Source organism: Python bivittatus, unplaced genomic scaffold (assembly GCF_059951505.1).
Source record: "Python bivittatus isolate LINGU-HERP-01145 unplaced genomic scaffold, Pbiv_v1 ctg000570_np1212, whole genome shotgun sequence".
NCBI classification, from domain to species: domain Eukaryota; kingdom Metazoa; phylum Chordata; class Lepidosauria; order Squamata; family Pythonidae; genus Python; species Python bivittatus.
The window spans coordinates 16,186,112-16,200,973 of NW_028277097.1; the positions used below are offsets into that span (position 1 = coordinate 16,186,112).

At 42.9% G+C, this 14,862-nt stretch overlaps 1 protein-coding gene across 4 annotated transcripts in view; it reads right to left on the reverse strand.

The window, feature by feature from the left end:
• The window catches only part of CTIF (cap binding complex dependent translation initiation factor), a 150,458-nt gene that overhangs the window by 85,887 nt on the left and 49,709 nt on the right, over positions 1-14,862 (reverse strand). For all 4 annotated transcript variants that reach the window (XM_088152919.1, XM_088152917.1, XM_025174733.2 and 1 more), the window contains exon 6: positions 13,954-14,029. In XM_088152919.1, the coding sequence (XP_088009045.1) occupies positions 13,954-14,029 (76 nt within the window). The remainder of the gene's footprint in view (positions 1-13,953; positions 14,030-14,862) is intronic.

A 14,862-nucleotide genomic window follows, 5' to 3' on the forward strand; every position in this document is an offset into this window, starting at 1 on the left:
ACTGATCTCATCACAACTTAGTTTACTGAGTAATCATATTAAACGTTCTTCCAAACCTGGTGTTCTCCAGATGTCTTGGGATCTATTACACTTGGAATTCTGGATGCAACTGGCAAGTGGCAAGTTGAGGAAGATTCCTTCCTAGAAGCATTTCAGAATCCACTGAGTCTATCAGTTGCCTAATTTAAAAGACTGCTGTGCATTGAAACTGAGTGCCAAGCAGCTTGCTACTTAAAGTTGCTGTTCTGCCAAAGAGCATCAGGTTGGAAAAGAAAGCAGGAAGGGATTAGAAGAGAGAATGAGGCCAACCTCTCAGCAGCTGTTGAATGTTATAGATTTCTGATTGAATTATAGGGGATTCTAACAGGCAAGGCCTCCATATTCAAGCACATCTAGCACATTTCACCATTACGTTAACGCCTGGCAGATGTTTTGAGACCAGAAGTCCCAGATCCTCAATTCATATCAGCCTTACTGGTTGCGAATTCTGGCTGCTGTGGCCACCAAACCCCAGAAGGATGCCAAATTGGAGAAGGTTGTGTTAACTCAAGAATTAATGCCCCAAAGCCCCACAGGGCAGGTTTTCTGAAGAACATGTTTTCTCTCACTGGAAAGGAGGCATAACCAGGAGTCAAGCTTGTTAGCGATCAATACTCAACTGAGGGCACTTGCAGACAACCAGCTTTTCCAATCCCCAAGTCTTCTCTCTTCATTTTGGAAATGGAACAGGGTTTGAATGGGGTGTTCTGACTGTTCACGTTATCATGAGGCAATGGGCATCTCTGCTGTAAGTTAGCCCTTGCAGATGCCTCAGTTGATCTGGGCTTAGCTGCTTGCCAATAACCAAGTGCCTTGCTCCACCCCTCATTTTTCCTCCAAAAACAGAATGGACTTTTTCTGCAAAACACACCACCCCAACAAAATAATGAAGTGCACATCTCTTCTTTGCTTGCCATGGTGGCATTCCACGTGGCATGCTGTTCCTGAATTTTGGTCCCTTAACCACGTCCTGCTGCCCTTCCACGTCACCAGAAATGCAGGCGCTCAAATGTCAGAGGTGCCCCACATCGCCTCTGTTGGCTGGGCAGTTAAGGGCAACGTTCTGAATTGCTGTCTCTTGTGCAACAACTATCACTGCTTTTACCTGGAAGATCCTCACTTGCCCAATACTTTGTAACCACAGGAGGGAGTTGGGACCAAGAGTAAAGGTAAAAAGTCTGTGATGATGTCAGCTGTTCAGCACAGGGCTCAATACGCAACATGAGCTGGTCAAAAGCAACATGTGAAAGGGCTCATAAGCTACTTTGGCCCTGAAGCTGACTATCTTCCTGTCTCACCCACATGTACAGTGGGGCAAAAAAGTATTTAGTCAGCCACCAATTGTGCAAGTTCTCCCACTTAAAAAGATGAGAGAGGCCTGTCATTTTCATCATAGGTATACCTCAACTATGAGAGACAAAATGGGGGAAAAAAATCCAGAAAATCACATTGTCTGATTTTTAAAGAATTTATTTGCAAATCATGGTGGAAAATAAGTATTTGGTCACCTACAAACAAGCAAGATGTCTGGCTCTCACAGACCTGTAACTACTTCTTTAAGAGGTTCCTCTGTCCTCCACTTGTTACCTGTAGTAATGGCACCTGTTTGACGTTATCAGTATAAAAGACACCTGTCCACAACCTCAAACAGTCACACTCCAAACTGTACTATGGCCAAGACCAAAGAGCTGTTGAAGGACACCAGAAATAAAATTGTAGACCTGCACCAGGCTGGGAAGACTGAATCTGCAATAGGCAAGCAGCTTGGTGTGAAGAAATCAACTGTGGGAGCAATAATTAGAAAATAGAAGACATACAAGACCACTGATAATCTCCCTTGATCTGGGGCTCCATGCAAGATCTCACCCCGTGGGGTCAAAATGATCACAAGAACGGTGAGCAAAAATCCCAGAACCACACGGGGGGACCTAGTGAATGACCTGCAGAGAGCTGGGACCAAAGTAACACAGGCTACCATCACTAACACACTATGCCACCAGGGACTCAAATCCTGCAGTGCCAGACGTGTCCCCCTGCTTAAGCCAGTACATGTCCGGGCCCATCTGAAGTTTGCCAGAGCGCATCTGGATGATCCAGAAGAGGATTGGGAGAATGTCATATGGTCAGATGAAACCAAAGTAGAACGTTTTGGTCTAAACTCCTCGTGTTTGGAGGAGAGAGAATGCTGAGTTGCATCCAAAGAACATCATACCTACTGTGAAGCATGGGGGTGGAAACATCATGCTTTGGGACTGTTTTTCTGCAAAGGGACCAGGACGACTGATCTGTGTAAAGGAAAGAATGAATGGGGCCATGTATCGTGAGATTTTGAGTGAACACCTCCTTCCATCAGCAAGAGCATTGAAGATGAAATGTGGCTGGGTCTTTCAGCATGACAATGATCCCAAACACACCGCCCGGGCAATGAAGGAGTGGCTTCGTAAGAAGCATTTCAAGGTCCTGGAGTGGCCTAGCTATTCTCCAGATCTCAACCCCATGGAAAACCTTTGGAGGGAGTTGAAAGTCCGTGTTGCCCAGCAACAGTCCCAAAACATCACTGCTGTAGAGGAGATCTGCATGGAGGAATGGACCAAAATACCAGCAACAGTGTGTGAAAACCTTGTGAAGACTTACAGAAAACGTTTGACCTCTGTCATTGCCAACAAAGGATATATAACAAAGTATTGAGATGAACTTTTGATATTGACCAAATACTTATTTTCCACCATGATTTGCAAATAAATTCTTTAAAAATCAGACAATGTGATTTTCTGGATTTTTTCCCCCATTTTGTCTCTCATAGTTGAGGTATACCTATGATGAAAATTACAGGCCTCTCTCATCTTTTTAAGTGGGAGAACTTGCACAATTGGTGGCTGACTAAATACTTTTTTGCCCCACTGTATACTGGCATACAGTGGACAAGTAAATAGGAACAACATCCTGATCATTGATATATGAACAGAAACAAGTTGATTGCCTCTTTTGGCCATGCCTTAGAGTCCAACTGGAGCACGAGAATCATGATGAACAGAAAGCATACCTTGTGTAACGGTATGTGGGAAAGACCTTGGGAGACTGGCCCAAGAGATGCAGCCTAGGGAATGGACGAGAGAGTGGGTGGGGCAAGAGGCTCAGAAGACACCCTCCCTAGTTTCTTCACTGTAAAGGAGACAGGGGGAGGACTTGCAAGATTCTGTCAAGGTAGCCTTACAATAAAGTAGAATTAGCCCATCTGGTTGTGATTCCTATCTGGAGGCTGACATCAATCTTGCAAGTCTCCTTTACAGCCTGAGACGCTAAGGGAGGGTCCCTTCTGAGCCTCTTGCCCTGCCCCCTATCAAGCTGCGGGCTACACTGTCTCTTCTCTGACTGTTCCCTTGGCAGCATCTCTTGACCCAGTCTCCCAAGGTCTTTCCCACATACCATTACTCTATGTGCCGTTTTGCCTGACTGGCCCCTTAGTCAAGCCAGGCTGGTAGGGATGACTTAAGCAGCTTTAACAAAGTAGTACACACCTTGCCCCACATCTCTGAAGTGCAAAGAGCAAGCCAGGAGCATGCCTTCAACTAAATGCAGAGACTTCTATGCCATAAGTCCTTAACAAGGCTGGCGTCGTATTCATTAAATTCAGGCCTTTGTTTGACATGGTAAAGAGAGAATCCAGACTCGGAGGCCACACTGTACAATAACTCCTAAGTGCCTACCTGCTGACTGCGGGCAGGAAACCAGCATTATAAGAACTTACATTGTATTGGTAGCTATTTTCATAATATCAGAGGAAATGCTTCAGAGAGCAGGCAGGAGGGGGGAAGAGAAAGAATACAGGGGACAACCACAGCAAGCAAAGAACCCATTTTAGTCTCAACAGGAAACATTAACCTATTATATTACCAGAAAGGATGTCCCATTAGCACAGATTTAGCAAGGACGCCAAAGCACGATGATGACGATGCGTTGTGCCTGAAACGCTAATTTCCCCAGCAGAAATGGGTTCCATTCTGGTTGTCCCTGTTTTAGTGGTGTTTTTCATTTCCCTCCTTTGCTAAAACCAAATGTGAAAATATTGATTTTGATTTTATGTTTGATCCATAAAACAGAATTTGATTTAAAAAATGGATGTAACACGGCCATACTTAGGATATTGAGTTAAATCATCTTCATGACCATCAGCATCCGGAATCAATCCACTACGGGATGGGGGCCTCTTCGTTGAAGATTATGGACCATAATCAACCCTGCTAGTCCTTGCAGGGTGGTAGATAGGTGATTTTCTACTTTCTAGTCTAGGGCTCAGAAAGAGTGACTGGTTCAAGGATACCCAGCCAGCTTCTATGCCTAACAGAGGACCAGAACCTGGGCCTTCCTGCTCTTGATCCAGCACCTTCACCACTATGCCACATGGATTCTTGGGCTGAGATACAAACACTGGTCCAATATCCCCTAGGGAGCTTTCATGGCTGAGGGGAACCAGAACCTGGGTTTCCCCACTCCTACTTTACAATTTTTACCACCACACCCCATTGGTTCTTATGTCCTAATGATGCGAGTAAATGAAACACTTTTCAGAGTCTGAAATATGTTTATATACTCCTACTTGCAAAAAAATGGATTCAGAGAACAGGCATAAATCATATACATTATCCTCATTATATCATGTGTACCAAGAGGGCAATTCCCAGAATTCCCAACCAGGATGGGAAGTATAGTCCTCAACTATCTTGAAGACCCATGTTCTTAGAATGCAATCATTGAAATTCCAGTGTCCCCCCATGCAACCTCTGTTAATAAAAACATTTTATCTGAATTGTTTTCAAACTTGAGAATGACCTGGGATTGCACATTTAGGAAACAAAAAGGTGAGAAAGAATACGGCTTTCTGAAAGGCAGAAAGATAATTGAACTTCCAGATTTAGTACAATGTTTTATGAATATTGCTCTAGGGTGGAACATCTACAAGATTCTGTGAACAATGTGTCTGCAATCACTCAATCACTCAATGCAGAGGCAGGTTTCATTAATATAACTATCATTTCCAAATCAGGGAGAGGAACAGGTCCGCTTTATTCTACTTTAGACAAGTTCTACTTCAAGCCAGTTTCTGAGACAAATTCAAGTGAATTCAGAGAAGGGGGGGCGGAGATTTAAGTTTTATGAAGGAGTAGCCATTGTCTGAGAGCTTGGGGTCTGCAATTCAGCCTCCCAACCTTCCAAAGCAAACCTTTCTAGAGGCTCTTTAGTAATGTTACAATGTCACTGCAAAGACAAAGATTTGGTGCCCATCTTCATTCAGAGAGGATAAGAATGGGAATCAGGAGTGGAAGACCTCTGGGAGGCAAACAATATTGCCATCCTTGACTCCCACCTCCCCCCAAAAGTTTGGGTCTATGTCACCATCCAGTTTGGATGCCCACCTCTGTCCCACAACAGAAGAAATGGTGGGAGGTGGGTACGATTAGCCTTGAGAAGAGATAACTGATATTATGTCACTCTTCAGGTTTCTGAGGGATATTACAAAGAAGATCAAGACCTCTGCCATGTCAGAATGCAAGATCCAGAATAATGGTTCTAAGTGTCAGGAAGGCAAGTAAGATTGAAGGTTAGGAAAAACTTCCTAACAGTAAAAGAAGTTTGATAATGGAACCAATGATCAATGAGTGAGCTCTTCATTCAATGTGCTCAAGTAGATGCTAGGTAACCATTTATCAGGGCAGGAAAGCTTAACTAGATTCCATTTCTGAGCAGAGATTTGGACTCAGGGTCTGAACTGCTGTTCAGTTCTACAATTGAGGCAAATGGAGCAAACCCCTAAATATACAGGAACTCCTAGATTTCCACTCCCTTTCTGAGATCCACCAGAATTGTAACTCTTTTATGTAAGGCTGAGGGTTACTTTCACCAAGCACTGATTCTTGTAGGTAGCTTGAGGTCAGCCGTGATGACTTCAATGGGAAGACAGTGCGCCCTGACCCTTGTTCAGGATGTGTATAGAAAGGCTGCTACTAACATACACCACATTTTACTATTTGGAAAAAGTGACAACAGCTTCCTTTCCACCGAGCTCTGTTTAGCTAGAGGAGTCAGTGCCAACAGCCAGCATCTTGTCAGGCATTGCAAACATCGTAGTGCTCTCTAGTGCTGGATGTGCGAAGTGCACGGTTTAAAAAAAATCTCCCCAGGAGAATGGCTAAAGGTTTTTCATTTGGGAAAAAAAAAAGCTTTAGGTAAAAGAGGAAGGGGAAAAAAGGCATGCTACAGTGTAGAGTAGACACTGCAGCCCCAGGAGCACCATGGAATGATCTCCCTCAAAACTCCCGGCATCTCTTAAGAATTCTTCTAAAGTTAACCTTTAGTGCTGACAAGGAAAAAAAACTTCCCCAAGGTGGTTTTTCTTGGGACAGGACTTTTGAGGGATCTCCTGACATCAAGGTCTTATAGAGACATCGGCACAGACTCCTCCAGATCTTGTAAACTAGAAGGGAGAGCTTGACTTCCAGGGGTTAGAACTTTCACGCTGGCTGATTCCCTGTATGATACTCTGGGAGCTGAAGTCCACACATCTTAAAGTTCTCAAGGTTGAGAAACACTGCTCCAGACATTCATCCTGATTTTAATCTTTTCATCTAATTACATATTTATTTGAACCCAAGCTACAAATTTGGGTACGCTACTTAGAATTGGTTGACTGCAGAGGCCTAGCAGGAGCTAGGACTGGAGGCCCTGCTTTGCAGTGGTTCTGCTCCTTCCTTAGTGGGTGGTTTCAGGCTGTTGTGGGGGGTGAGAGGTCAGCCCAGTGGCTCCTGACTCAGGGGGTGCCACAGGGAACGGTCCTCTCTCCCCTACCATCTATATGAAGCTGCCGGGTCAGGTCAACTGATGGTTTGGAGTGCGGTATCATCATTATGCTGATGGTGTTACATCACCACCCCAGGCGGTAGGGGTGAGCTTATCATCATAAACTCCCAGGGTCTGGGAGCTATAAGGATCTGGATGGGAGAGAACGGGCTGAAGCTGAATCCAAGTAAAATGGAACTACAGTTTTTATTTTGGGACATGCTAGTGTTGTCTCTGATGGGTAGGCACTATTTGTGGAGGAGCAGGTTGTGATTTGGGGACCCTCCTGAATTCATGGCTTCTGCTGGAACAGAAGGTGGAGGCTGTAGCTAGAAGGGCCTTTGCCCAGTTGTGATCCTACCTGGTGCAGGAGAACTTGGCCATAGTAATTCATGCCCTCATTGCCAGCCAGCCAGACTACTGCAGTGCTCTTTTCATGGGGCTGTCCTTAAAGACTATTTGGAAACTGCAGCAGCCCACATACCTACTAGCTCCCAGTGATGGCAGCATATAGTCCCAATTTTGCAGGCTCCGCACTGGTTGCTAAGTCAGGTGTGTGATGGAATGGAATTATGAAGGCCAGGCTCAGGGAGATAAGCATGTTCTTAGTTCACCACAAGAGCGTGGGAAGTTCGAGAGGATGAGGCTGGCACCTCCCTGAGGAATTTACGGTGTTGTAGCTGGCTGGCTTGGGACCTGGGGTTTCAGTCTGGGAAGATTCTTTCTAGAGGTTGTAGCTAATAAACACAGCAGAACTGAATTTGCATTGTCTCTTGGAGTTCTTTGGGCTAAACCTGACATCAATCTCCCCAAACTCAACCCTAGTTCCCAAGCCAGCCAGCCACAACACTGTGAATTCCTCAGGGAGGTGCCAGCCTCATCCTCTTGAACTTCCCATGCTCCTGCTGGGGGCTAAGGACACGCTTATATTCCTGAGCCTGGCCTTCATAATTCCATTCCATCACAGGTAGCAGAGTTGACCTATAAAACCCTTCATGGCTTGGCAGCAAGATACCTGCTCCAACTAGAATCAGCCTGACTTATTAGATTGTGTAGCTGCTGGTGGCACCACACTTCTGGGAGATGGGGGGGGGGATGATGCTAGGAGATCTGCTTTTCTATGGTGGTGCTGGTTCTCTGGCATGGCCTGTCCTGGGAGATCAGATTCACCCCTCCCTGCTGGCTTTCAGGAAGTTACGAAAAACTGAATTATTTTGGAGAAGATTCTCTTGATTCTAACCACTGTGCCATTCTTATTTTCATGCTAGCTTAGTCTTTCTTGTTCATGTTGGATTTTATGATTAGAATTTACCATACTTGTTATAATGTATATCTTGAGGCCACCAAGAATTGTCTGATTGCAGCAGGCTATAAGTGGAATGAATGAATGAATGTATGAATATTATACGGAGCCCACCCCAGTCTACCAATTAATGTTTACTGAAAAGCAACAGGGTCTTTGCTTGCTTTTTCATTTGTGATCCTGCAGGATATATGTATGCAAGTTGCACGTGCAAATTTTGATTTTAGATAAAGTTTATTTATTTGTTTATAGAGCTGCCCAACTCAGTGGGACAAAGTTAATCTTCAACAGACACTTAAAACACTTATCTTTGAAGGATACTTAAAACAGATGCAAGATGTAAATAAGGATGGACAATATAAGTCTCTAGAAATGTATGTGATACACAAATCTCTTTCCATAGTCTCTGGAGTCCCTTTTGATGATACCATCAAATTCTGAATATTTTTAAGTTAAGATGGGAGACGTATAAAAATTGTGCTAACCTAATAGAATTAAAAAAAAACTGAAAAAATCTACCCTCACCCACTCAACCTTTGAAAAAAAAAAGAATATCTCAGCCCTGTCAAAGTTTGTGATGTGGCCTAACCCCCTTGCATCTTTGCCTCTCCAACTGACCCCAAAAGTTTAATGTAGCTTCCTTGATGTCTCATGATCGTAATTTGCCCTTTCAAAGTCTGTGCCTGGACAAACTCGACCTTAGGAAGGACACCTTGAGAGTCTATGTGGATGGACCCAATCTAGACTATGTTGATTGCACCCAGCTGTTTTCTAGAACTTCTTGCATCCTTTTCTCTGCTAAAAAAGGCACAAGTACAGTATACTACCCACCTATACAGGAAGTCCCCAGTTTAAGAACAAGTTCCGTTCCCAAGGTTTGTCCTTAAGTTGAATTTGTATGTAAGCCAGAACAGTATTATTGTATAATACTGTATAAGTAGTATTATGTAATGAACTTGAACCATTGAGTATTTAACTTGAATAACTGCATATTTAATTCAAATTTTGCTACAATAGGCTCTGTTCTTAACTATGGGTCATCTGTAAACCAGGCGTTCTTAACCCGGGGACTGTAATTCAAGACACATTCATTTCTCTTGTACTGCATGCTTGGCAGAACTGAACACATTCTTCTCTAAATTGGTAACTGTGCCTAATCAAATGTGAATATATGCTGCCCTCTCGTGGCTATCCATAACAACACAAATCTCTAGATGGAGTTGGGGTAAGGGACCCTAAGAACTGAGTTTCTTCAGTCTAATCCCCTGCTGTGGAGAAACCCACTAGCCAGCTCTTGCTGGAAAACTTAGCAAAGAGGAACTCACTACCACCACCATTCTAGGCAGACCAGAATGTGATGTGCGTGAATCTCCTTCCTTTTTATTTCAGTGCCAAAGAGGTAACCTACACCAAGCTGATCCCGTTGAAGCCTTGAAATGCTTCTGTCGCTATGACACAGACGGAGTGCCCAGTCATCCGAAGTCTTTTTAGTGCTATCAAGAATGACACTGGCCTCTTCTTTTTTTTAAAAAAATGCAGTTACTTTAACCCCTTGCAGTTCAGGTGTTCTATTCCTACTGGGTGGTACTATCTTTATCTTTCTAAATCTTCGGGTGACTGACAACTTGAAAGAGTTGTCTTTCTCTCTTTGTAATTTCCAGGGATTAGAAGCAACTTAACTTCAGAAGCGACACTTAGAAATGTGGACTTAAAAAAAATAAAGGATCTTTATGGGATAGCAACACAGATCTGGGCTGCATATGGCAGACTGGGCTTATAGTGAATGACCTTGTGAGTGTCTTGAACGCTTCTGCTTGGCCATGGTGTGGTAAAATTCTGAATGGTGGCCCAATCCCATTCTGAATAGAACAAAATAAACTCTCAGGATATGGAAACTTACTGTCTGGGAATCTGCGAGGATACAGAGCATTGACACACCAGTTTCAATGCGTAAAGATTTCATTTCCACCTTTAGAGCCTCTTATCCTGGATTAACAGACCGCTGAGAATTGGAGAATGAGCCATCCATCTCAGAAAGCATCAAGATTTTCCAGTTCCTTTGTTCTAGATTCTGCTAGCCTACAAATTATTCAATCCTTGAATAATTTTCATTAGAACTTCTGTACATGATCTATGCTGAAGTCTGAATAGGCAGAAGCATTCAGTCACCCGTGCCTGGTCTCTAAAGCCAAACAGGGTTAGGTCTGGTTAGAATTGGATGGGAGACTTCTAGAAAACCCAGAAATATAGGCTAGGTTGGAAAGTTTTTTTAAAAATCCCCAAAGAAAACACAGGAAAACCTCTTCTGTAATGTTGCTAGCATAGACTGCTACAGATCCAGCAGAGAGGGCATGTTATAGGTTCTGTTACCTAGTATCAGGCCTAGCCCAAGGAACTCCAAGAGACAATGCAAATTCAGTTCAGCTATGTTTATTAGCTACAACCTCTAGCAAGAATCTTCCCAGACTGAAACCCCAGTTCCCAAGTTAGCCAGCCACAACATTGTGAATTCCTCAGGGAGGTGCCAGTCTCATCCTCTTGTATCTCCCACGCTCCTCCGGCGAGCTAAGAAAATGTTTTTCTCCCTGAGCCTGGCCTTCATAATTCCATTCCATCACACCTAGGGAGCTACATCTGAGGTGAGGTTGGCCTCATCACTGTTGAGCTTCCAGAGGTCCCTCCAGACCTGGTTATGCCAGCAGGCCTGGGGACCCCAGAGGACGGGTGAGCTGGTGAGGTAGCTCCATTATTTTTAAAATCCCTTTGTCTATTATTTTTTGTTTTAGTTGGCTTTTCTATCTTTTAATGTATTTATTGATTGTTTTAGCATTGTTGTATGCCACCCAGAGTCGCTTGCTGGTGAGATGGGCAGCTATATAAATTGTGTAAATAAATAAATAGACCCTGGAAGTTGTGCTCTTCTATAGTTTTATAGTTCAAAGGTCAGATGACTGTTAAATAGTTCATCTGAGATCACTTATTCTTACCTAAAGAAGTAGAGTCTTGGCACACTAATCTACAAACATTAAAGTACAACATCAGAAGGAATTTCAGCAGTCACTGAATGATGCAGAGATTTCAGAGGTAGGGGAGACTGAGAAGAGATCCAAATTCTGCTTTAAGAAAAATCTTATGAAGTGTCATTGAACACCTTCTTGTTGTTTTAGGACTGCCCTAAGAATAACTTTTTGCCCAGTACCAACAGTTTAGTTCCCATATTGCTGCCTGAACCATCTCTTCTGTAAGTTAACAATGCCTTCAACTTCTCTTCACAAGACCTAGAACCTTCTCCTCACTTTTTCACCCCCCCCCCGCAATTCTAGTCTATAAGCAACCTTCTTTAACTTCAGTGCCCAGAACTGGACACAATATTCCAGATGTGGCCTGATCCAAGTGTAAGAAAGCTTATAATTGCATTATCACATTTAGCTTGACTCATGCTCATCCTACGCTTATACATCCTGATCTTTTCTGCCAAGCACCATGTTATTTTCTATTTAAATTCATTTTATTAGTTTGGGGCCAACCATCTACTCCTGTTGAGGATCCTGCTTTTGTCTTCTACCCATCCCAGTTTAATGTTATCTGCACCCCTACTACTATTTATTTATTCATGAAATTTATAACCCATCTAAAGACTCCAAGTGGTAAATAAGGGCAACAACAAAGCCAACACAAAAGAATGAAATAAAAACAATGACATACAATAAAATTTACTATATCAAAAATCAGTCATGATATAATGAAAGTTCCATTTCTGGCATCAGCAGCTCCACCAGCATCAAGTCCAAAAGGCCTTCCAGAAAGCCACATTTTTACAACTTCAGGAAGGCCACAAGAATAGGATTGACTCTCAGCTGAACGGGCAAGCTGCTGTGGAGGAGTGGAAGCCCACAGAGAATGCCAGATTTTGGGTCCCTTCCTGTGGGGGCTTTCAGAAGACATTCTCTATGGTCTTGGATTGGATAGACAGAAGTTATGTAGGAGGAACAAACTAACCAGCTCCTTGAATTGCACTCAGAAACACAGAAGTAACCAATGCTGTTCCTGAACCAAGGGCATTACATGGCAGCAGCCACATGGCTTGGTGAGGGTACGTGTTACTGCACTTTGCACCAGTTGAAATTTCTGGACTGTCTTCAATGGCAGCTCCATAAAAAGTGAACTACATTAACCATGAGGGACTGGGAACCAGAATTATTCCTTCTCCTCACACAAAAATCAACTGGATCCACCAACTGAGGATGGAGCAGCACCACCACAGTATGGTGCCTCCAACTTCCAACCCTTCGGGGCACCCTGAAAGATACTATGCTTGAGAGTATCAAAAGCTGCTGGGGGGGTCTAGCAGGACAGTGATGGTTAAAAACTTCGCCATAAACGAAATCAAGAGCGAAAACAGAAAGGCATCAGTTTCTCTACTTTTTGTTAGAACTTCAGCAGATGGCTGCCATGTCCATCCATGGCCACAGGATGGAGCAACGGTAGTCCTGAAAAGATCATTCCAGGCCTGTGCAAGAGAACTGGAACGTAAATTCCAATGTGTGAGCCCAGGAACATAGACCCAAACTCTTTACAACCATCATTCTTGCCCAGAAAAGAACTCTAGTAATGCAAGAGAAGGAAGGGTTCATTAAACAGAAAATTTACAAGGCAACTTGCAACTTCAGTTCCAAGCATTCTTTGAGGAAAGTCATGACAGAAATCTGGCATGAAAATAAATATGCTTATGGTTTTGTTCTGCTCTTAAGGTCTGAATATTGCTGGTCCCCTAGAACACCGGAAGGCACAAAGGCTCTTAAGATCTATTTAACTTCACTTGAATTGAATTTAGTTTAATTTACAAAAATGTGAAGAACTGATCATTCCTCCTCCAGACCAAGCCATGATGTGGTCTGTAGAAGAAATGGAATGGTAGGTTTCGCTCACATGTATTAATTTGAATCAGAAGAATGACAGCTAAATGATTTGTCCCAGTTTTTTTATTTTTTTTCCTTCTGCCACATTAACTTGCTTCAGGATTTTTAAAATGAGAAGCAGAATATCAATTTTAAATAGAAAGCATTAAAGTTAAATTTGGAAGGATTCCAAGGGCCACACCACATCTCTGGTATCCTTCCAAAAGTTTCTTCCATCCACTTGATTTTTTATCTTTGTGGGATAAGAAGGACAAAGCTTCAAGCTGGAAACCCACCACATTGGCTTCCTAGAAGTGGGCAGAGAACCTTACACTCCATAAAGCTAGTCATTTTTGGGAGTGGAGAGAAAAACAGTTGTTAGAGCCATCACTTCATTGAAACATGGTTTGGGGTTGTCTCTTTGTAGAGTTTAAAAGGACAAGTCAAATAACCTCTATTTCCAATTTGTTTGTGTAACCATGGCAAAAAATGATTTGGAAGTATTCTCTCATATACGCTGTTTCATCACTGCACACATATCTTAGAAAGTAAAAGTAATCAAGGATCCAATACTTTGATCCAAATGACAAAATGAGCATTGTAATGCTGTACATAGAAAAGGGGCGGAGCTTGTGACATGATGGTACAATACTTGTTTGATCTTTTGCTCCCCCTTGACCTGCAGGTGCCGCTGCTAGAAAGTGATGCGCACGAACTGAATGCTGAAAAATATTAAAGGTTGGGACCAGAAAACTTGGTATCTTTTCAGGGGCAAATGGAATTTGGGGGCTGAATGGCCCACATCCATCCTTCTGGCACACAGATGTTCCACCAAACAAATATACGGATTCTAGGGGGACGGGGGTGGGGAGAACTTACTTGCCAGGCCGGGAGAACTTTTCCAATGTCATTTAAGTTGATTCCATCTCCGTCTTCACATCTTCCTTTGCCAATTCTAAACCAGGGATAGACAAATGGATCAAGAAAAGCTTGCCTGAATGAACTGTACACATACTTACAGCTGACATGGGAAGAAAATCTGGCTAGCTTTTCTCAAAACCTGAGGCAAATAATGACTGCTAACATTTTTTTTCTTCTTCTCTGGATTCTAATTTTGATTCATGTGCTGTTTGTTCCTAGAAGGGCAGGATGCTTGCAAGGGTATGCAACTTGTAGCCCTACCAGGATCCCTCACTCTTTGCCATCCTTCCAAGGGATGCTGGGAGTTGCAGTTCGCCAACATCTGCACGGTCATCAATTGCTTATCCTTGCAAGTTTCCTTATGTCTTCCCTACCCTGGTTTCTCAGTTTCACATAAAGACTTGTGGGAACCTAAAACTGATAGTTTCTCAAGATAAACTTCACATTTAATATTTACCCAGCACAGTGACCACTAAAGCAGTCTTTCCAGTTCCTACCCTGAAGCCAACGTAGCTCTCTCAAGTACTGTGAAATTGTGGCTTGGAATACTGAGGCCCAGAAAAAAAGAAAACCAGAAAAATTTGGGTAGGAAGGATATTTTTATTCAAAGACTTTTGGTTCTTGGGGCTTTTCCCCTCCACCGGTTAGAAAAAAAATAGGAGAAAAGAGATTTATGAAATATTCCTTATTATGAAAAATAATAAACAAAATGGTTAAAATGTGGAATAAATTGGTCTGTGTTTGGTAATATTTACACCAAATAAAAACATTAACACGTGAATTGACATCAGAAGTTGCAACTATTAATAAGACTTCAGATTCAAACTGATTAGTCAACATCTCATACTGTAAAATGTGCATTCTGAG